We start from the raw sequence: 25155 nt of genomic DNA, 5'->3' as shown, positions 1-25155 counted from the left end.
CATAAACTTGTGGTTGGTCTAAAAACAGTGGTGTACATCGCACGCTGAGCCCACGCTTACATGAGAGCATCGTTAACTGCGTATAAACACTGTGAAATTCCAATTGGTCACTGTCTTCTGCTTCCTCGGGGGATTTTAAATTCCTTGTAACACAAGGGGGCTTGCTGCTTTAAGACGCAAAAACGAAAGTATGTTGCAGATCAAGACAAGGCTGCTGAAAGGTAAGGAGTGTATTTGAGAGTGTGCTGTGAGATGCATGGTTTTCAAACCAAAAGCTCCTCTGCGATTTTATTATTATAAAATAGCATAATAAATACATGAATTTTATTTAGTTCATTTTTAAATATGCATACAAAATATGCATTTATTAAATAGCCTGTTGCGAAATCATCGTTGGTGACGGTATTGCATTGGCAGCTGAGATTTCTCCGTCACATGACATTTGAAAATTATCCACAGCTTTAGGGACGTACCGTGTGCGAGTGCCATACGGACGACCAAACGCTAGATTTTTTGTGTGACGCAAGGTTTAAACCTGTCCTATCAAGGCTGTAGACATTTCTTCTCCGCTTAAGGAAAGTATTTCTGCAATCACGTATCACTATCACGTCGAGCTTCAGCCAGCTAAGTTTTTTTTTAGTACTAAATGGCTTTTTCAAGTATTGCATGCTTAAATGGCATCTAACTTAACGAAATGTATCCTTTACATGCCAGTTTTTCATACTAAGTTTTCTGTTTGACAAATTAACTACCCGAGTAAATTCTGACGTGAGTGTCTGCACGTTTGATTCTGTCAAACAGATTGTGAGCAGAAAATGAATGAGGACGATTTGTGTCGAGTGAACGGGGCTTGAGACCTTTCCATCGGAAAGTCGACAAGTTTAACTAAAAGATAACACTAGCACACAGTCTGTAGAACAGGATACAGTGAGAAATATGTCGATGACGGGTAGGCGTGTGTAAATATGTATTAACAACAAACAGGGTCTCTTTTCAGTGAGTAGCACATCTTTTGATGGGGGTGGTTGGGTGGGTGTTATGTATGTGTCTTATCATGCCTTGATTTAGAATTATTTAATTAGGACCGAAAGGTCAGACTTTGCTTAGAAAAAAAGTCTCGACACTTAAGACGAGACTTTTAGATCAAGAAATTATGTACAGTACAGAGCATAAAGTCATGGTGCAGCGGAAAATAATTATATTGTGTATGACTACCATGAGCTTGGAGGACTGCATCCATACGTATCGGCAATGACTCAAATAGTCAAATCAAAAAAGTCATCTGGAATGGCAAATAAAGCATTTTTGGGGGACTCCCAGAGTTCATCAAGTTTCTTTGGTTTCATCTTCAATGCCTCCTCCTCTATCCAACCCCAGACATGTTCAATAATGTTCATGTCTGGTGACTGGGCTGGCCAATCCTGGAGCACCTTGACCTTTGCTTTCAGGAACTTTGATGTGGAGGCTGAAGTATGAGGAGGAGTACCATCCTGTTGAAGAATTTGCCCTCTCGTGGTTTGGAATGTAAATGGTCAGCAAGAATGTCTTGATACCTCAGGCTGTTAATGTTGCCATCCACTCTGCAGATCTCTTACCCGTCCCCGTACTGAATGTAACCCCAAACCATGATTTTTTCCTCCACTGAACTTGACTCTTTTCTGTGTGAATCTTGGGTCCATGCAGGTTCCAATAGGTCTTCTGCAGTATTTACAACGATTGGGATGCAGTTTAATAGATGATTCATCTGAAAAATCAACCTTCTGCCATTTTTCCACAGTCCATCCTTCCTGCAAGCTGTGGGCCTTGGCAAATGCAACACGGTTTTTTAGTTGTCTTCTTTTTAATGCTGATTTCTGAGTTGCAGTTGAAAAAGGGCTGGCCTTGGTCTGTTGAACCAACAAACAGTCCTCTCAAACTGATGTCTTACAGGGTCTGTCTGACCTGGGCCTGTCATGACCTTCACCAGTTTCTTCAAATCTTTTTCTTATCCTCTCCACTTGACGTTTAGATATATTATAGATGTCTGCCACCTCAGCAGGAGACTTGGTCTCCAGGCTCTTGATGATCAGCACTTTGGTCTGTGGTTGAATCTTTGGCATACTGTCAGAGGTCAGGATGCATTTCAAATGAAGGTTGGGTGTGCTTGGGGTTCTTCTTCTACACACCTGGGAATGTGTTAATTACAGTATTTGTCACAGGTGATGCTCTATAGTAACTCAGGGTAAAGGGGTTATGATTTTGCTTGAGTTATGAATAAAATCGAAAAAATATTTATTTGTATTAACTTATTATTTTAGTACAGTGGTTTTCAACCTGTGGGCCGTTGGTATTGGTATTGCAGGTGGGCCGCCAATTACTATTATAATAAATAATAATATTGTTCATATATGTAAAAATTTCTAAGTCATTCCTTAATAACATCATTTCATATATAGAATTAAATAAAAAAAAAAAGTTATATTAAACTGTAACTATGCTTCCACTATTCGAGCTCGCTGATTGGTTTAAGAATAAACCGCCAATTTATCTTAGATTATATATGCTACAGAACAACAGCAGTTTTTCCAAGCGGTGCCAGCCCAAGTTATTTTCTGTTCATTTCCAGTTCATTCAATAAAGACAGTTAACAATCTAGTTTCTGATTACTAAGCTAACATATGTGTTTGGTTGTGTGGGCCGCGAGTTGAAAAAGGTTTGGAACCACTGTTTTAGTAGATAGAATAAGTCAGTTTTGGGCTAAATTAATAATTTTTTAAGCCCCATATCCTTTCAACTCGCAACACATACTGTAATCAAATTATTTTCGTTATTTTCCTGCTTTAGCAAATTAACAAATATTTGTTGATGTGATTGTTTTTTTATTATAAATATTTGTTTTTAATATTAATATAATAAAAATGTGGTGGACTGAGTCCTTTTTCTGGCTGAATTGGACTGGCAATTTGAAGCGATGGCCTTCAGTGTGGCGTGGGATGCAGTATTCCGTTTAAGCATGTACTCAAGCCTTTAAAGGGGTCTTATGATGTGATTTCAAGTTTTCCTTTCTCTTTGGAGTGTTACAAGCAGTTTGTTAATAGATAAGATCCCTAAAGTTGGCAAAGACTAAAGTATCAAACCCAAAGAGATATTCTATTAAATGTTAAGACTTGTCCATGCCACACTAAAACACCTAGTTAACACAAGCATGAATTCTGAGTATGGGTCACCATACTTGGCTGTATGTCACATCGCTGTCACTTTCACTTTCACTTAAATGTTTAGGCAAAGAAAGAAGCGTAACTTTAATTCTGGATGTAGTATTGTTGCCATCGCCATGTTGTGAAGATGCTGAGTGTTTCGTTGTGAAATCGAAACTACTTTGTTTGGCCTTCCAAAAGAGGACACAACTAGAATCAGTGGTTAAGTTTTATTTACAACACTGTTCCAGAACACCAGGACTCATCTAACAATGACAAACCATGGTTTACTTCAAAACTAAAACATCTCCGGCAGGCCAAAGAAGATGCTTACAGGAATGGGGACAAAGTGTTGTATAAACAGGCTAAATACACACTGGAAAAGGAGATCAGAGTGGCAACAAGGAATTACTCTGAAAAACTAAGGACTCAGTTCACTTCCAGTGATTCAGAATCAGTGTGGGGAGGTCAGAAAGTGATTATCAACTATGAAACACCATCCCCAGCATTATGGATAATTAACAACTGGCAGACAATCTGAATGAGTTTTACTGCAGGTTTGAACAAAACACCCCCCATCTTCACAAAGATTTTCAACAGATCACTGGAGCTGTGTGAAGTCCCTTCATGCTTCAAACACTCCACCATCATCCCCATCCCAAAGAAACCCAAAATGACAGGACTAAATGACTAGAGGGCTGTGGCTCTGATGTCTTTGGTCATGAAGCAATTTGAAAAATTCATGCTGGCCCATCTGAAGGACATTACTGGACCCTTGCTGGATCCTCTTCAATTTGCCTATGGAGCAAACAGGTCTGTGGATGACGCAGTCAACATGGGACTGCATTATGTGTTACAACATCTAGACAGACCTGGGACTTATTTGAGGATCCTGTTTGTGGACTTCAGGTTTGCCTTTAAGACTATGAGTCAAAACCTTCTCCTGCCCAGACTAACTCTGAAGTGAAGTGAATCAACAGCTTCCTTACAGATAGGCAGCAGCTAGTGAGGCTGGGAAAACTCACATCCAGCAATCAGCACTGGAGCTCCCCAGGGCTATGTCCTTTCCCCACTTCCTTCACACCAATGACTACAAAAAAGACCCCTCTGTCAAGCTGTCAAGCTCCTGAAGTTTGCAGACGACACCACACTCATCGGCTTCATTCAGGACAGTGATAAGTCTGCCTACAGACATGAGGTTAAGGAGCTGGTTGTCTGCTACAGTCTTAACAACCTTGGAGCTCAACACACTCAAAACACAACTGTGGAGATGATCGTGGACTTCAGGATAAATGCCCCTGCTCTACACCCACTCACCATCATGAACAGCACTGTGACTGCAATGGAGTCATTCAGGTTCATGGGCACCACAGTCTCTCAGGGCCTGAAGTGGAACATTCACATTTACTCCATTTGGAAAAAGACCCAGCAGAGGCTGTACTTTCTTCACCAGCTGAGGAAGTTCAACCTGGCACAGGAGCTGTTGAAACAGTTCTACTCCACCATCACTGAATCTGTCCTCTGCACTTCAATAACTGTCTGGTTCGGCTACCAAATCTGACCTCAGTAGACTACAGAGGGTAGTTCGGACTGCTGAATCATTGGTACAACCCTTACAAACTCTCCAAGAACTTTACTCATCCAGAGTGACATTCTTTCACATGATTTATTTAAATTTTTAGAACATAACAATTCTTTAAGGTAAATGAAAATTAGCAGTTTGCTTCAATAGTCTGCAGTAAATTACAGAATTAGAGTAATGAGAAAAAAAGGTAGAAACTAAAAGTACAGGTCCTTCTCAAAAAATTAGCATATTGTGATAAAAGTTCATTATTTTCCATAATGTAATGATAAAAATTAAACTTTCATATATTTTAGATTAATTGCACACCAACTGAAATATTTCAGGTCTTTTATTGATTTAATACTGATGATTTTGGCATACAGCTCATGAAAACCCAAAATTCCTATCTCAAAAAATTAGCATATCATGAAAAGGTTCTCTAAACGAGGTATTAACCTAATCATCTGAATCAACTAATTAACTCTAAACACCTGCAAAAGATTCCTGAGGCTTTTAAAAACTCCCAGCCTGGTTCATTACTCAAAACCGCAATCATGGGTAAGACTGCCGACCTGACTGCTGTCCAGAAGGTCATCATTGACACCCTCAAGCGAGAGGGTAAGACACAGAAAGAAATGTCTGAACGAATAGGCTGTTCCCAGAGTGCTGTATCAAGGCACCTCAGTGGGAAGTCTTTGGGAAGGAAAAAGTGTGGCAAAAACGCTGCACAACGAGAAGAGGTGACCGGACCCTGAGAAAGATTGTGGAGAAGGACCGATTCCAGACCTTGGGGGACCTGCGGAAGCAGTGGACTGTGTCTGGAGTAGAAACATCCAGAGCCACCGTGCACAGGCGTGTGCAGGAAATGGGCTACAAAGAAGCAGCACTGGACTGTTGCTCAGTGGTCCAAAGTACTTTTTTCGGATGAAAGCAAATTTTGCATGTCATTCGGAAATCAAGGTGCCAGAGTCTGGAGGAAGACTGGGGAGAAGTAAAATGCCAAAATGCTTGAAGTCCAGTGTCAAGTACCCACAGTCAGTGATGGTCTGGGGTGCCATGTCAGCTGCTGGTGTTGGTCCACTGTGTTTTATCAAGAGCAAGGTCAATGCAGCTAGTTATCAGGAGATTTTGGAGCAATTCATGCTTTCATCTGCTGAAAAGTTTTATGGAGATGAAGATTTGGTTTTTCAGCACGACCTGGCACCTGCTCACAGTGCCAAAACCACTGGTAAATGGTTTACTGACCATGGTATTACTGTGCTCAACTGGCCTGCCAACTCTCCCGACCTGAACCCTATAGAGAATCTGTGGGATATTGTGAAGAGAAAGTTGTGAGACGCAAGACCCAACACTCTGGATGAGCTTAAGACCGCTATCGAAGCATCCTGGGCCTCCATAACACCTTAACAGTGCCACAGATTGCCTCCATGCCATGCCGCATTGAAGCAGTCATTTCTGCAAAAGGATTCCCGACCAAGTATTGAGTGCATAACTGAACATAATTATTTGAAGGTTGACTTTTTTTGTATTAAAAAAAAACTTTTATTTTATTGGTCGGATTAAATATTGCAATTTTTTTGAGATAGGAATTTTGGGTTTTCATGAGCTGTATGCCAAAATCATCAGTATTAAAACAATAAAAGACCTGAAATATTTCAGTTGGTGTGCAATGAATCTAAAATATATGTAAGTTTAATTTTTATCATTACATTATGGAAAATAATGAACTTTTATCACAATATGCTAATTTTTTTAGAAGGACCTGTACATACTGTAATTCAAACAAATAATTTTCAGGGCTAATCCTGAAATTGCAATCAGCAGTGTTTGAAATCTATTCTGTTTTGAATGTGTGGTTCACAGTTTTGACAGAAGTGTGTTAGCATTTGAACAAAGTGCTGTAAATCCACAGCTCTACTGTCTACACCACTGAAGCGGTTGAATTCAATGCATCTTTTTTAATATTGAGTGTCAACCAGACATTGGTGGGCATTTACTTGTATTGCTATTTTTTACATGTTCTGTGTGCTTAAAGGGATATTTCATCCCAAAATTACAGCTCCTGTATAAGCAGCACCAAACTTGTGAACATGCATCGACTTACACAGGAGTAAAAAAAAACAAAAATGGTTGAATAAAGTAATTTTTGTTTCTTTGTGCACAAATACTGCAGTATTCTTGTAGCTTCACAAAATTAAGGTTGAACCACTGATGTTACATGGACTATTATATCGATGTCCTTACTTTTCTAAGCCTTGAACTTGGTAGTTGCGTTGCTATCTATTGGAGAGTCAGAGAGCTCTTGGAATGCATCAGTAATATCTTTAATTAATGTTCTGAAGATGAACAAAGTTCTAACGGGTTTGGAATGACTTGAGGGTGAGTAATTATTGACAGAAAATTTTGGATGAACTATCCCTTTGAAGAGTATCCGGAAGGCCATTATTTTTTGTGTGTGTGTGATTGTGTGTGTGTGTGTGCTACATGTTTATTTAAGTAGATCCATTTGCTAGGATGACATAGCCTGACTACGTCAGACCTCCTACTTCGCTCAATTTCATTTCGCTTCTGTACTCAGTCTGATACAGCATAGACATCATATAGGTAGACGCCCCATCGAACGCTACTGCCTATTGGCACGAACGAGCCGTGGAGCCGCCATCTTGGACCGGTCGCCAGCTCCACTCAGTGTAACGTGTTTGCCAGGTGCAATGAGCTGTCAGCGCATTAAATTAATCATATCTCACTGAATACCTAACTGATTTTGATGCGGGGTTTTTTGCTGCAAAGGTCATTAATGCAGCTATGATACAGGGCACATGGTTCAGAATATTTTAATATTCATAATAGGCTTTACAGTTACATATTATATTCTGATATAAGATATAAGTGACCTGACGCCCAAAATCTAAATATGTGAGGTAGGATATTTATAAATCACACACTATAAATATGATAAAGAAGCAGAAACAGATAGTTGCAGTAAAATAAGATATTTTAATAAGTTGAAGAAACAATTTATTATAATTTGTGACATATACACTCTCTCTGGTTCTCTCACATACACACACACACACACACTTCTCCCTCCCTCCCTCCCTCCCTCTCCCTCACACACACAAACACACACACTCTTCTCCCTCCCTCCCTCTCTCTCTCTCTCTCTCTCTCACACACACACACACACACACACACACTCTTTTCTCTCTCTCTCATACTCTCTCACACACACACTAAAACTCCTGAAAGAGGACTGTTTTGCAGAGCTTCTTTCTCGTGCTCCCTTTCTGTAGTTCAAGAGAGGAGAGTTTGGCAACATGGTGGGGCCTAATCTTTAGAAACACAGACACAACCAATGACAACATATCAGACTGATGCTTGTCAGTGTCAAATTGGGTCTCCTCAGTGTGCTCCCCAGGAAGGAAAACATCCTCTGTCCCAATCTCCTCCCGCACAATGTGTGTGACTGTTGACACCTTAGGAGCTTGTATTGCTGAAGCTTGGCGGATCACCCTCTCTGCAGCTCTCAGCACCTTATAATAATAATAAAAATAATACATATGTATATAGCGCTTTACACAGTACTCAAATATACTTTACAGAACAGAGAAAATATGAACAAAGCAACCTTAATATACATAACTTCCTGAAATCACGTGCGCAAACACAAAAAACAATAGTAGTAATAATAGTAATGTTAAATCTTACTTCTGAAAAGTAATCCCGAGCCGTACTTGCGATGGTCCGCCGATTAGAACAGGAAAATGCTGCACAGTGCTCTGGCATCTTAACTGCTGCTACGCAACGATACTAGGAGTACGACCGGTTCAAGATGGCGGCCGCAAATCTTCTTCTTCTTCTTCTTCTTCTTCTATTTTTACTGGCGGTTGACAACTTGTTGTATTACCGCCACCTCTGGACTGGAGTATACCCACCACTTATATTATCTCTAAACTTTTAAATTCTTTTTAAAAGCCCTGTACTCTTTAAAAAAGAAAACAAAATTTGACACATCTTATCAGAACTTCTATCTAAAATATTTCTATAATTAAATATTATTTCATTAGCTTCTACTTGCTCAATAAACCTTTCCCTCTCATTCTTATATTTCTGACAATAAAACAATACATGCTCTACAGTTTCTGAGTTATTTCCAAGACAATACTCACAGATACCATCACCATGCTTTTTCATTAAAAATAATGTACTGTCAAGTCTGGTGTGCCCAATCCTCAACCTGGACAACACCCCTTCTTCATGTCTAGTTCTACCTGACCCTGCATTCTTATTTAGGCCTACTTTAGACTGTAAGTTAAAAAAATGTCTCCCACTTGATTCATTTTCCCAACAGCGCTGCCATATTTAAATAGTTCTTGTTTTAATAATACTTTTAACTTCTGCTTTACTGTGTTTTATGTCAACATCAATGATATCTTTATCTGCTGCTCTTTTGGCCCATACATCAGCCAGCTCATTCCCCTCCACCCCTATGTGTGCTGGAACCCATAAAAAGGAAAACATTTTACCCGCCTTTTGCAACCCACTCGCTAACTGCAATACTTCAAGCAGAATGTCTTTCCTGGACCCTGAATGGGAATTCTTGATACTTACAATAGCAGAACTGGAATCAGAATCTATGACAGATTGTCTATTCCCCCCATTACTTTCTACCCATAACAGGGCAAGCCATATAGCTACAAGCTCTGCCGTATATACTGCCAAATCATCACTTGCCTATTTCCTACAGCCAAACCCAGCACAGGCACCATATGAGCCACTCCCACTCTTTTATCTGATCTTTTAGATGCATCTGTAAAAATAATCCTGTCATTTCTGTAGTCTTCTGTTATATATCTATTAACTATCCCCTTATCTACTCCACATACCTGCTTTTCTTCCAGCAGCCCTAAGTCCACTTTTAATTCCTCAAAAGTCCACGGGGGAACTGTAGAGTATGGTACTGTCATACAGATATTAAGAGCACTTAAACCCATACACTCAACTTTTTGTTCAATACCCCACCCAGAGCTTTTTACTTTTTTATTTAATCGCTCTTGACAATTTCTTAGGGTTATGTGAGCAATATGATCCTCTCTATGACCTTTAAGATTAGCCCAGTACACTAGGGCCAGTTGATCTCTTCTTAAATTCAAGGGCATCTCCCCCACCTCCACTTGGATGGCTGCCACCGGAGAGGACTTGACTGCTCCACTGCAAATTCTCAAGGCTTGGTTTTGCATTACATCCAGTTCATGTAACAATGACTTGGAGGCTGATCCATATGCTACACTCCCATAATCGAATACTGACCTCATTAAACCAGTGTAAATTGTTCTCAAAGCTGCACGAGACGCACCCCACTCAACCCCACACAAGCACCTCATCACATTTAGAATTTTCTTAGATTCATCAACAATCTTCTGGATATGGAAGGCCCATGTCAACTTCTTGTCAAACCATACACCCAAGTACTTAAAAACCTCTACTCTTTCCAGCTCTTTTCCTGACAAGCTAATCTTAAATTCCGGTCTTATACTCCCCTTAGAAAAGAACATAACTTTTGTTTTTTCTGCTGATATCCTAAATCCCCATTGAACTGCCCATTTCTGAACTTCATTTACTGCTCTCTGAATTTCCTTTACTATGAATTCCACATTCCTCCCTTTCTTCCACATGGCACCATCATCAGCGAACAAAGCTACTCCATCAGGCCCCTTCACATTTTTGAATATCTGATCTATTATTATATCAAACAATATAGGGCTTACAATACTCCCCTGCGGAGTGCCATTCTCAACTATATATTCATTACTTAATTCTCCATTTATTTTATCCCTTAGACTTCTTTCAGCCAAAAAAACTTTTATCCACTGGAGCATTCTATCACCAATCCCCATCTGCTGCAACCTGATCAACAATCCGTTCGTCCACAACATGTCGTACGCTTTTTCAATATCGAAGAATACTACCACCACTGCTTCTCTATTTACTTGAGCTCTTCTTATACCATCTTCCAAACATACTATTGGATCCATTGTACCTCTACCTCTCCTAAAACCACTCTGGTAGCTCTGCAATAAACCCTTTGACTCAACCCAGTAATTTAACCTATCGTTTACCATTTTCTCCATAGTCTTACCCACCTGCGAAGTTAAAGCTATAGGCCTGTAACTACTTGGATTATGAGGATCTTTACCAGGTTTCCTAATTGGCACAATTATAGACTCTTTCCACTCCTTAGGTATCCTTCCCTCCAACCATATCTTGTTAAATAACAGCAACAGCTTATCTTTCCCTATTCCACTCAAATTATCCAACATGTCATAACATATTGAGTCTCTCCCGGGCGCAGATTTTATTAATTTTCTCAGGGCAATATTTAGTTCTAGTCTAGTAAACAATTCATTAATACTACCTTCTTCCTCATTCACAATCCCATCCACTTTCGAATATCTTAACAATGTCTCATGCCTTCCTTCCTTTTCCTCCAAACTGAGGTTATCTGAACTATGAACCCTAGCTAATGTTTTAGCAATCACTTCCGCTTTATCTTTACTCGTCACCACTATATCCTCTCCATCTATAAGCATAGGGTACCCATTATTTCTATCTATTCCTTTCATTTTTTTAATCATACCCCAAATCCTCTCTATAGGAGTAGTGCGCCCCACAGCATTACAAAATCTCCACCAGTATTCCTTTTTTGCTTTCTTAACAGTTCTTCTCACCAAAGCTTGAGTTCTCTTATACTCAATAAATTATTGAAAATTATGTGACTTCTTCAATTTCCTAAAAGTTCTATTCCTTTCTTTTACTGCCTCCTGACACTCTTTTGACCACCATGGTACTATCCTATTTAAAGGCCTGGTCTCTGCCTTTGGAATAGTTGCCCCTGCTGCATCCACTATACTTGAACTAATTGCCCCACATAGCTCTTCAACACTCATACTTCCTTCAATAGTTGACATCCACTCATCACAATAACTGCTGACAATAACTGCGAACACACTACACTTTATATTTATATACACATACACTTTATTTATCTAACACACATACTTAGTATACACTTAAATTTTGCACATAATATACATGTACATACATAACTGCATTTTTTAATATACCTGCCTACAATTGTCAATTTGTATATTGTCATTCACTATCTACTTATTTGTATTTTTTATTCTTTTATTATGTGTTTTATGTTCTGTCGCTGTCATTCTGTTGTACTGTGGAGCTTCTGTCACGAAAACAAATTCCTCGTATGTGTAAACATACCTGGCAATAAAGCTCATTCTGATTCTGATTCTGATTCTGATCACTGACTTCTCTAAACTTCTCCCAATCAGCTTTTTCTAGTATCCATCTCCCGCCTCTCTTTTCCCTGTCTTTTTCCAATTCCACCCCTACCTTCACTCTGATGGGGTAATGGTCACTCCCAATTGTCGTCTCATTTAGTACTTCCCACCCACACTTATATTCCTAGAAACTATTGTCAAATCAATAGCTGACTCTGTTCCTCTAGACACGTCTAGCCTAGTTGTAGAACCATCATTAATACAAACTAAACCCTCCTCCTCAATAAACTCTTCTACGACAATCCCATTACTATCATCCCTATCACCCCACAGTGTACTATGTGCATTAAAATCCCCACACCATATTACCTTTCCAATCAAATCTTTCCATATTCCTTCAAGCTGTCTCCTTTCCAATTGTCTACATGGATTATATAAATTAATAATTAAAATTTTACCAGTATTTGACCATACTTCAACTATAATATACTCCAAATCCTCTCCTTTCCTTACTTCTCTAAACTGGAGACCCCTCTGAATGAATGTAACTACCCCACCTCCTTTACCAGTGACTCTGTCCCTTCTTACTGATATATACCCCTTTATCCCAAAGTCTAGCCTTGGGATCAGCCATGATTCTTGTATACATAATACGTTTGGTTTCACCTCAAGATCTTCTACATACTTTTTGAACTCTTGCCCATTAGAAATCAAACTCCTTGCATTCCATTGGATTATACTAAATACCATTAAGACTATCCTTAGCATGACTAACTTTGAGATGACTCCTCATCATCATTAGCTTCAGAATCCTTAAGACAATCTACAAAAAAAAACCCATTCCAACCTTTGCACATTCAAGAACTTTTTGGCTGATTTAACAATGATCCTGATCCTATCTGTTCTACTACTTGTTTGAGCAGCTCCATTAACAACATCTGCCATGAAAAGCATAAAGTCCAATTTCTTTACTATCAGTGTGTCTTCTTGAATTTTTTTACATGCTATACTCTCTCCTTCCATTTTGTTATTAACCTTCTTTACCTCTGGAAATAGTTTAGGGACTTGCTTTACTGCCTCCGCATAGGACATTCCTTGTTCTGCTTTCATCCTCTGAATTTCTCTCATGCGTTTATACACCTCACATCCTCCATACGCTGCACTATGGTCGCCACCACAATTGCAACATTTTTGAGTTGCCCCTTCCTCGCATTCACCATACTTATGTTCTCCTCCACACTTACTACATCTAATCTTCCCTTTGCATACAGCAGCCACATGCCCATACCTTTGGCAATTGAAACATCTCAATGGAGGTGGGATGTATACCCTAACATTATAGCTCATAAACCCAATATACACCTTATCTGTGAGTTGTTTTTCATCAAACGTTAGCAATATTGACAGACTATCACTCAACACACCATCCTTTTTCATTTTCAACCGTTTCGCTTCTTTTACTTTCACATTTTTTATGTTTCCCAACACCTCATCAATTGAATCTTTAACTGGGATCCCAGTAATAACTCCTCTAATCAGCTCCTTGTCACTGGCTATGACCCTTCTCACTCCTTGGCCATTCATCTTTCTTATTTTAACTGCTTTCTTCTGTTGGTCCTCATCAGTACAATCTACCAACAGTGATCCATTTCTCAATTTTTTCACATTCAATACTTCTCCTATCTCCTTATGTACACATTTCGTTAACTGTATAGGACTCCAATCAGAAAAAGAACCTCCCTCCTTTATAAAGGATATAAATACCTTATATACCACCTTCCTTTCAGAGATGTCCATATCCTCATCATCTTGTTTACTAAATTTCTTTTTCTTGCATTTTGGCCTACCTTCCTCTTCATACCCACACTCAGATTCCTCCATCCCCCACTGCTTACTCCGTCACTTCCTACAAACAACTCCAGTCCAGTCGGCCGCAAATCTCGTCGCCCAGCGGCCAATTGACCCCTTTTGCGCGGACGTCACAGGTACACCACGGCGCTAGCTGGAGGCAAAACAAACGGAAAACTGGAGGCGGCTAATACAAACCAACACAGGGTCGGCTACTCAAAGAGCTTAAAATGTCGTCTTGTTGTGTTGTTGGTTGCCAGAATCGACGGAGAACATTTTATATACATTGTTGTGATTAATTGTGACCGGAATTTAAGAACATGGTAAGAAAGAATAAATACAGAAAGTTTATAATTAATTTGCAGTCTTCGGAATTTTTATTTCTAGAAAATATTTACATCTTAATAATAATTTTACTGTAATGTCACGCTTTGTTTAATCTAAGGATTTATACGACCTCAGTTTATCTTTACTTTACACTCTCGGTTTCTCTATCAGGTAAGTGTAGATGTCAGGCCACTCAATCGGAGGTAACGTTAATCCTGTCAGATCGTCCATCCAATGAGTGATTGTGTACGGGTCGACCAATCTGGTTCCGTCCGTTAAAGTTAACTTTTTCAAATAATTATCGCGGTCCCGGACAGTGAGTGACCTCAAATATTCAGATAAAGCAGATATATTCAGATTTTCTCCAGCCACTGTTAAAAAAACAAGCTAAGAAAACTCGCTAGCTACCGTTTGTTCAAGTGTTGAGGGGAATCTTTCTGCCTCCAGCTAAGCCCCGCCCACACAAACTGTAAAAGGGTCTATTCGGTTGTTAAGTGATGACGTAAGAAGCGCTGCTTCCGGGTCCAAGCCTCAACTCGCTTCACTTGAGAATACTACCTCAGCAGCCGTTTATGAGCACTGTTTATTCATATTAATTATTTAAGCTAAACGCTTTCAAACATACGGTATACACTACAGTCTCCGTGCTCACAGCGTCCCAAACTCAAATAATTTTTTATATATTTTTTTAATATTTATATTTTCATTGTCTGGCTATATGGGACTTCAGTATGGAGTTAAAGGTTAAGATTATAACTTTTTCGCTAGTATTCTATCACATTGTGAGTTTATATTAGCACTTTTTGTTGTTTTCTCGTGGTAACTGATAGAGCGTTTGGACACGGAAGCGCTGCTATGTGATGTCAGACTTAACAACCGAATAGGGCGTCTACTTATATGATGTCATATGTGATACAGCGTCAGAGTTTTCTGTTTGCCACCGGTCTGGAAACAGCCGGGCCAATCAACGAACAGAGGGCGGGCTGAGAGCTGTGACGTAGATGCTTAGCGCCGAGTTTTACATTGTAGGTTAGAGAAATTGAAAACCGAAACGACCGCAGAAATGGGAAACGAGACACGGGATGCAATTCGCTCTGTTATGGAGAACATTCAACTCTTTTTCAAACTGCAAAAGTCGTTTACAGCCATGTTCACTCCTGTATTTCGCTCGCATCATCATGTGTTAACAACAGGTTTACAGTGGAAGTTCAATCATAGATTTGAGTTCGATGCATGATGTCTGTGCTTCGATGCGGCTGCACAGGCGCATAACATACGTCATAACTAAACGTATCTGATTGGCTACGGGTAACCAATGATTTTAAACTTCAGACAAGCGCCCCCTAGCGAGAGAGAAAACACTTCTCTATTATGCCATTCCAGACTCTGTCTACGAAACAAAGTCAAGTAGCAGAGTCTGGTATTACCAGGCTAAGGATGACATAATAGACACAGTTCATTTGCCTGGATAAAGCAATAAACTAAACTTTTTTTTTGAGTCCATTATATAATAAGTTTATTGTGGATTTTAGATTATCAAGGAACAGTGCAGACTAATGTATTTTTAAATATGTTGGTTTAATTTCCAATCATGTTGTTTCTGACAGCACTTGAGAAATATTGCTGTTATTATATAATAATATAATCCCTCACTGGTGTTGTCTTTTCTTAAATAATATCTCTTTCTCTTGTTTGTTCCCTATGTTATACATCCAGCAAGGCAAAGTGCCGTGTCTTATGGAGCTAAACTCTGATGTTTAACAAAGCACCGTAATGAGTGGGAAAGTCTGGATATTGATCACTGTGAGTTATAATCAGTCTTTGCTAATATATTAGTGAATGTTCTTGGAAGAGGTGTTGTGTGGCTGCAGTTTATTTTTTTATTGCACCTTGTTAAAGATAGCCCAAACTGATTTATGATAAGTAATCTACATACAGTGTTTACATAAGATGCTTAACATAAGATTAATTATTTCAGATAACAGTTGTCCAGATGTGGGACTTGATTTTTGGCATTTCTTTCATAGGCAGTTTCATTAATCACCCATGTTTACCATGTCCAGTCCAAGTGTATGGACCGAGACATCAAGGCACATCTGGTGAGTCTATCCTTTGCGATTTTCTGCACATGTTGTCCCAACTAAATCTGAGGCTCGTTGCTTTTATCCTACACATTTGTGAATTTTTAATTTGGGAAAGCATCCAGCAATAAAATGCTAATTTTAAGTGTTTTCTAAAAAAAGAGGTTACTGCCATAGTATGTAAAGTCATGTTATGTGTTCATAACAGCTAACATCTCACAATATGTAGCTGTGTTATCCTTCTTACAACTAAGTGTTTTATTTATTTATTTATTTATTTGATAGTGGGAAAAAATGTATTTTTTATAGTTATCGTGCTTGGTGTGAACGGCCTTTAGCTCAGCATCTTCTCCTGGAGTTCCTGAATCGAACAGAACTGCTCTGATCTGTGATCAGTGATCTATATAGGGTGACGATGTCACAACGTCAGGAATTGAGTGAGCCAATGAGGAATGGTACCTTTTGGAGGGAAGTTTTATAACTCTTTGTCTCTAGTATGGTGTCTTGCATATGAAATTAGATTGGGAGATTCAAGAGAAGAATATTTAAGATTCTTATAAAACTAATGTGTTGCATAGGTATCAACATATAATATACACAGCCTCATAAATACCAAACATCATACAGATGAGGTTATATTAACTAGTGATCTATCATAAGCATGCATAAAACGTGCAATACACAAAAGACAATATACAAGAATAGTAACAGCATACACAGTTCCCTAAAGTATATTTGTGTTCATTCAAGGAAGAGTCCTTTTTTATAGCAGTATATGTCTTTTTAGAGAGAATTTAGGAGGAAGAGTCTCTCCACGTACTCTTAGGTCGTAAACGTTATCTGGTCTGACTAAGGCTTTTATTAATCATGGTCAGAAACAGACAAGATCAATCACCAGTGTCAGGCATAACACAGATAATCCAGAGACATAGACATATTTCCAGATAGAGGTTGAGGCAGGCAGCAATCAGCAAAAACAGAGTCGAAAAAAAGAGCAATGGTCAACAGGGCAGACGGCAGAGAATTACAGGCGGTACAAACACAAGGAAACCGCTCTGAAATGTCAGACTGGGCTAAACAAGACTTCTCAATCACTGAGAGTCCAAACACAGTATATATAGGGGAGTGGTAATGGGGAACACCTGAGGCCCATTTCACTAAGGAGGTTCAACCAACTCTGAGTTTAAACTTGGACTGCCAATAGAGTAAGAAAAATACGGTAGTGGCTATTTAAACTAAGTGGAATTAACATACTTTCTTAGCGATAGATCTTATTTACAGTGATATTTACAGAAAAAATGTACAGTGAAAATCGTGATATATTCTATTTACCATGTAAAAGTGGCAGTTCTTTGCAACAGGCTAAGTGTAAATAATAATTAGATGCTAGTTATACTATATACTGGCAAATAAATTTGCACCTCAGTATTGTTATACATTAACAGGATGCAATAATAACAGATTGTAAATGATTATATTTAGTACAATTATAAATAGTTGTATCATTATTAAACACTCGTTAGGCACTTTACTTCCACTTTTAGAACATTTTGTTTATTTTTATTGAAAATAAATTCTAATGTGACATGTGATGGGAAAAGGGAGAAGAACGAGCTTGGCAAAAGCCGGACTCTAACCCAATCGATCGCGTTACAAGCTAGTTTTCTGTGCCCAAAACTTTACTGCCTACAACATTAAAGCCGTTATTCAAATGTGTCGTATTTAACCTTATGTGTCGATGGAGGGTGGAGCTACAGTAGATTTGCACTTAGTGATAGACACTCAGAATAATCTTGTTTTCCATTTGCATTAAGATTATTTTTATTATCAGACTGGCATATAAATTTACTTAAGTAAAATGCACTTAATTTAGATCCCCCAGGAAACAAGATTAAGTATCTTATATCATTTTCTTATATAAAGAATCAATCTTTATTTTATTTTATTTTTTATATTTGTACTTGGGGGGGGGGGGGGGGGTGGGGATAGGGGCTTAGTAAGAAGAACATTTTTCCAGCGTGCATAAATGAAGTGTTTAAAAAGGGGGAGGAAACTGAAAGAAACTCTGGGTTTATCGAATAAAACCTGCTCCTGACCAGGTTAGGTTCATAGAGTAAGTAGTAACTGACTCTGAGTATAAGTTAGCTCTCCTTCAGAAACGGCGTTGACTTACCCTGCTTTCTTGGGTTTGACAAACCTCCAATTCTGAAACAGAAAACCTAGAGTTTCCCTCATTTCATGGTTAACATACTCTGAGTTTTCACTTAACCTCCTCTGTGAAACGGGACCCAAGTCAAATGTTTTGTAGTTTCCTAAATTGTGCTCAGCATACAAAGTTATTACATTTATGTTTAATTCTAATCTGACTCCATTTTAGTAGGACCTCGAATTTAGGTTGAAAGGCAAATTGGTAGTTTGTTCTATCTCTAATTATTATTATTATTATTATTATTATTATTATTATGACATTTGATTATTCTAGTTAGCTCTCTACTTTATATTTACTCATTCATTAGGAATCTGTGTTGCTCAGGGTGTATCATGCTGGCTGATGTGCATGTTCCCCACGATGAAAACCTCTCGAGTCTGATCGTTATTCAGAGGTCATGACTAACTATTTAATAGGTCATCTATGCATACTGTGGGCTCATTCTGGCTACAGAAGCTCCCTGACCCTTTTGCTTCAATTCTTTAAATACAAAACTAAAATAAAACATCCCCCAAAGGAGGCATTTTCCAGGGTAATTTACATGGAAGACCCTGGAAAAGGGCACACCCATTACAGTAAACAAAATATCTCTTAACTCATAGGATCTGTAATATTTTTATCTACTTTTGTAATATTGAGACCATTGTATCAGTTGCACTGAGACATTTCAAATGATACCAGACAGGACTGTTAGTTCACTTGCATTGGCATTTTCATGTAATCATTTTGAGCAGGCTGAGTAGAAGGAAGCAGGGGTGAAGGGATTTAAAATGAAGCAAATGAACAAAAGGGAAGGAAGTCTCCTTCAGCTCCACTTTGTGGCTTGTCTCGAAGATGCCCCTGTATGTTTGTATTGTCTGTTTCTCAGGAAATCAATCTTTCATCCTTACAATGCTGAATAGGACTTTGAATTAATTGATTTTGCTACCATTTTGACTGTACATGATCCCCTAAATATGTACTTACTGTATCTTCTCTTAAATGCACATAGGATGAGTGGTTGTTGAAAGAGCACGTGTTTCTGATGAAGGTGTTCTCGCCTGAAATGAAGGTAAGAGCAAAGAACACAAGGGGACTTTTATTTACGTATTTACTTTATTTAACTTTATTTACTTTTAGTATTGTTATAAGCAGTAGTTGTATATTGTGTGTTATTATAAGAAGTATCAGCTTATTTAAATGTTTCTTGTTATCCCAAATGTATTGTACAGAAAAAGACACAACAAGAGTATATTAACTTTAGCCAGAAAACTGTAATTTCTCTTATCAGTTTATACTGGTATGGATTTTAGTTTGAATAACTGAGTTCAATAATTAATAATAATAGTTATGTCATGGTTATTTGTCACATTATTTTCCTGACTATTTTTCCAGGAACATGCGCTTCTATCAGTGATAAATACCCTGTGTTCATACTGGATAAATAATAAGGGAAATAATAATTTAATGGTTGTAAAAACTTTTGGCATGATGCTGTCAGATGTGAGTATGCTGCTTACTCTACCATATTCTGTCATTCTGTTTCAAATATCAAAATGATTCAGTCACATTCACTGCATAGTTTCCCTGTTTCTCTCTATAGCTAGATAAAAAATATGAAGACTTTTGTGCAAATCTCAACTGCACGGATGCTTACACAGTACGCATCATTGACACAACCACTTTTGGAGAAATGTATAGAAATTCTTGCAATGGATCTGTATCAGGTATAGTAAGACATTTAACCTCTCATCATTTATCCTTTTCCTTTAGTCTTGCTCTTCCTTAATTTATACATAATATGAACAATGGCCACCATAAATCTCTGGCTAGGCAACACTTATTTGTAGCTGAATGCATAGAATTAGCCAGAATATTTATAAAACAAACTAGCTAAATTGCATGAACTGGATATATAATGTAGAATGTTAATAATAATACATGTTTGAAATGCCCATTTAGCTCACTTTCTCTCTTTTTTTCTACTTAGACCTGAAGTGTCCATCAAAGAGTAAGTTATTTTACTTTGTCTCACTTGCAGTATATCCATGATGAACTTTTTCGTCTACTCTTTGTAAAAGCAAAAAAAAAAAAAAAAAAAATCAGTAAGCAGACAAAAAAAATAAAACATGAACTTGTTTAGGCAATAGCTGATTATTTGCACACACACATATTAAAACTGTGATTTTAAAATGTCTGGATCTTTCTAGTAGCTCTTACTATAATTTTAATTATTCCAAAGAAACTGATTTGTTTAGCTCATACAGCATCACATGTAAATTTCTGAGTGCTGTAGTACAGAAATTGTTGAATTATTATGCTGAAACCTTCTAGAATATATCATGTTTTGTATCAATATCACACAGGCGCCCCTTTAACAACGATCAGCCCAACTCCTGAATCCAGTAAGATAACTCAAGTTTCTTATTTCACATCTCAAACACAGATTTTCTAACTGCCATTCACAAGTATTTAAATTAAAAACAGATAATAAGTTAATGTACATTAAAATAACTATTTATAAAATGATTAACATCAAAGTTTCATGTCAGATCTAACTATCTAAAAGTACATGAAGGAAACATCATCCACTAAACTAATCTAATTATTAAAAAGTGACAACAAACAAAGTATCTCGCTTTGACAAGAATGTCTTTTTTTTACTTACCGAAGTAGATGTGAAACTGAAGATAATGGAAGGGAAGAGAAAACAATACATAGAGTATATCTCCTTTCTGAGCACGTTTTATAGCTAAGTGTAATATAATCTGTTTTCTAATTAATCAGGCACAACAGTCCATTTAATCACCACAGATCATGAAAGTTCAATATTGTATTGTTTCATATTCACATCAACACAGAGTACAGCACAGATAAGATCTGCCATGTTTTTTGACATGACATTTGAAATTTTTTGACATTAAACCAAATGTTCTAATCTCATAGGTATAACATCTTTAACAACATTGGTCAGCCCCAAAATCACTGCTCCTGAAAGTAAGGATGCCATTAATCTTCTTGGATTACATACATACGAGTATTTGCATGTAATACACTGAGCATTAAAGGCTTACTCCACCCCAAAATGAAAATGTTGCCATTAATCACTTACCCACATGTCGTTCCAAACACGTAAAAGCTTTGTTCGTCTTCGGAACACAATTTAAGATATTTTGGATGATAACAGGGAGCCTTGTGACTGTCCCATAGACTGCCAAGTAAGTAACACTGTCAAGGTTCAGATAAGTATGAATGATTTTACTTGGCAATCTAAGGGACAGTCTCAAGTTTTCATCCAAAAAAATTGTGTTCTGAAGACGAATGGAAATTTTATGTGTTTGGAACGACATGTGGGTAAGTGATTAATGACAAGATTTTCATTTGGCATGGAGGATCACATTCCTTTAAATTCAGTTAATGAAACCAACAGAAATTGAACAGGAGATTTATATGGGGACATCAGATTTATATGACCTGCTTTTACTGTGTGTGTGTGTGTTTGTGTGTGTTATTTTGTTCGCCTTTTAACATGAGTCTGCAATATTTTGTAGATGTGACAGCAGATCCACCGGGGCATACAAAACTCATCAGTAAGTTTGTCTCTTGTGAGAGCAGCTTCATCTGTGACGAACAGCATAACACCTTCAGCATACACTCATCTGACATATTGTGCATTCAGAAAGTTTCATATTTGCACAATTCTCATTTGTTGGTGAAATACTAATTCAGAAAATAATTGAATTAGTAAACCCAAAATGTATTTGTCTTTTTATACATACCAGGTTGCACCTAATGAAGTCACCACAGCTTGTGTATTGCCACAAATTACTTATTTTACTAAAATAGCCATTTACTAATTACTAATAATTTTATGCATAGCTATTAATGGTTTTGTTAAATAAAAAGTGAATATGATTTATTTCAGCATAATCTTTAACATCACAAGCCATTTTTTTAATGAATGCCATATAAGCCATTATCTTTAAGTTGACACTGGCTGCTAGATCTCAAGTTTTTGTATGGTTTTCCCTTTTTTTACAGATAAAGATGACGATCAGTGGGGTAAGTGTCAGTTCTGTGGGTCTTTCTGACCAGTTATTTTTGCTTTCCAGTCTTCTCTCTTCCAAATAAATCTCAATGAAAACTGACGTTTTCTTTCTTCCTTCAAGCTACCATTAAAACATGTTCTGGACTCCTTGTTGTGTCATTTCTGCTGAATATTGTTTTACTCTTGAAGGTGTTTCTCATGCACAGGAAGGTAAGACTGTCTAATCATTGATTTGATTTGTGAGTTTGTATAAAATTAAAACAAGTTTTTTGTATTTGGGTAAGGGGGCATGGTTAACTTCAAATCAATTCTTCTGGCTAAAATACGCGTTATCTATCCATAATATTGCTTTCTCCATGAAAAATACTTTTGTCGGAGTAAGAAGAGGATTATGCACAGATCAAGCACGGTTTAAATGTTGAAACAGCCCAAAACAGCCCCAAACTAATTTTAATGTAAGAGGATAACACGGGATGGACATTTTCACAGGAGGAAACATTATTATGGATTATAGATTTTTATTTATTACAGATTAATAATTTAAAATTTGAATTAACTGAAAGTCCTTAATTTGCTCGCATGGCAATCTTTAATGGTATTATTTTAAGTTTAACAAAAATGTTTATTTTGGATGCAATTGATCGCTTGACAGTACTATTTTACGTTATATTTTGAACCTTTGTTAATGAAACCAATCAAGTTCTCTCTTATGAGAGCAGCTTCATCAGTGATTGAGGTCTTCAGTATACATTCAGTGATGGCTTTCATTTTTCTTTCCTTTTTTTTCAGTTAAAAACATCCAGAGAGATGACAGACTTGCAGTTGAGAGGTAAACATCTGATTTAGGGAACACCATTTTTGTAGATTATGCAAAAGGCTTCAGATGAGATGGATATATACTTTTACAGTATACTGTATGTGTCCAGTCTTGGACATTCATGTTTACAAGAATGTTTACATTATTCTTCTTTCTCCTTTTTACTTGCAGAAAATTAATAATTTTAGCACTTTGGTAAGCTGTTTTTTTGTCACTCATCTATTTTTTAATCATAAAGTTTCTGTATTTATTCTTTAATAAAATATATATAATAATATATAATATTATAATATATAATATTATATTATAAATATATCTAATTTTATAATCTACATCTAATCTTTTTTTCTCTTTTTCAAGTCAGTCACGTGTTTACGTGTTTCTCCAGCTCCATACTGCAGTCATTCTCCAGTCATCTCTTACTGCTTCCACACTCTCTATGCTATACAAGGCACAGTTCTGTTTTTATAAACATGTGTGACTGACAATATGACTGACGTTCCCACAGCTTGTGTATTTTTCAGATTGTAATTGTAATTATCTTAAATGTGCCTCTGTAAATGTCATCCATTATCTATCAGGTACTCCTGTTCATGGTTTTCTGGCCCAGGATGATGTGGAATAAAATGGTCTGTCTGTCTATCCTACAGATGTTTTCAGAAATACTTTAAATATACCGTAATTCGCAAAAGAAGAAACCCTCTCTTTTTAACACTTTATTTTATTCAGCTTGGTATTTATTATCAGTTTTTATTTGATCTACTTACACATCCCCAGTTCTTTTTGTTCTATCGATAATATATATATATAACTAGTGCAAAAAGTATTGGGGGAAAATAATCTATCCTCTTTAGCATTCAGGTCTTGAATGTTTGTGCCAGATGGGAACAAAAAGTATTTACAGACAAATTACAGCTGCAAAAAAGAAAAAGTAATATATCCTGTTTTCTGGAGTTTATATTTTATTGTGTTGTTTATTTTATACAATATCTTTCTATGTTTATATTTTGCAATGTTTGCGTGTAAGAGAGGACATGCATAATATATTTCTGGGTATCTCAGAAGTCAGAATGTAAATTTTATGTTAATGATCTTTGTGCCTTTGTGTAAAATTGACATTTGTTTTCTGTCTCAACCAGTAAAATGGGAAATATGACCATGTGTATCTTAGACCTAATTAAATGTCACTAAAAACTTTCATCTCAGTCATTTTCATCATTTTCTGTCTTCCTTACCAAGAAGTAGTATGTGCTCCCTTCTCTCCCTCTCTCTCTCTCTCTCTCTCTCTCTCTCTCTCTCTCTCTCTCTCTCTATATATATATATATATATATATATATATATATATATATGTATATTTGTATTATCTTCTATTTAATTAAATCAGGCACCTGTCACATCTAGCACGGCACATACACATTGGCTTGCATCATTTCTTTCTCCTTTGAGGAGTAAAGCTGGTCTAAGCAAGGAACTTTTATTTTGATATCTACAACAAAGGCTGTTCTTGCAGCAGAGGGTTCCATTCTAAAGAATAATAATAAGAAAGACAGAAAACTGGTACAATGCTGGACAGAGGAATGTCAGCAGGCAGTGAGGAATAAAGCATTCAGAATAGACCGTTAGAGCATTCAGAACCCACATATATGCAGCATTTGATACAGTACAAGAAAGCTCATGCTATAGTGAGAAGAACAGTACATCAGGTTAAGGAATTCTTGCGATGGAATAGGAAGAACAACACTAGTGGGAGAGGTATGGGGTATAATAAAGAGGATGGGAGGAGACAAAAGGGAAAAAACATTTATAG

At 37.3% G+C, this 25155-nt stretch overlaps 1 protein-coding gene across 5 annotated transcripts; it reads left to right on the top strand.

The window, feature by feature from the left end:
- LOC113047206 (uncharacterized) lies at positions 1-24495 on the top strand. Of its 5 annotated transcripts, XM_026208539.1 has the most exons (15): positions 1-221; positions 15930-16016; positions 16241-16312; positions 19495-19554; positions 19878-19985; positions 20086-20209; positions 20473-20493; positions 20849-20887; positions 21429-21479; positions 22034-22072; positions 22524-22544; positions 22652-22740; positions 23320-23359; positions 23519-23542; positions 23708-24494. In XM_026208539.1, the coding sequence occupies exons 2-14, from the start codon at positions 15987-15989 to the stop codon at positions 23524-23526; spliced, it is 702 nt and encodes a 233-aa protein (XP_026064324.1). In that variant the 5' UTR covers positions 1-221; positions 15930-15986; the 3' UTR covers positions 23527-23542; positions 23708-24494. The 5 variants fall into 5 exon arrangements, with proteins under 5 accessions (XP_026064324.1, XP_026064327.1, XP_026064326.1 ...); XM_026208540.1 differs by lacking the exon at positions 1-221 and having other exon boundaries at positions 15534-16016; positions 23712-24495; XM_026208537.1 differs by lacking the exon at positions 1-221 and having other exon boundaries at positions 15535-16016.
- The last annotated feature ends 660 nt before the right edge of the window (positions 24496-25155 follow it).

The sequence above is a fragment of the Carassius auratus genome, chromosome 28 (assembly GCF_003368295.1).
Source record: "Carassius auratus strain Wakin chromosome 28, ASM336829v1, whole genome shotgun sequence".
NCBI lineage: Eukaryota > Metazoa > Chordata > Actinopteri > Cypriniformes > Cyprinidae > Carassius > Carassius auratus.
This window is presented reverse-complemented; position numbering and strand designations above follow the sequence as displayed.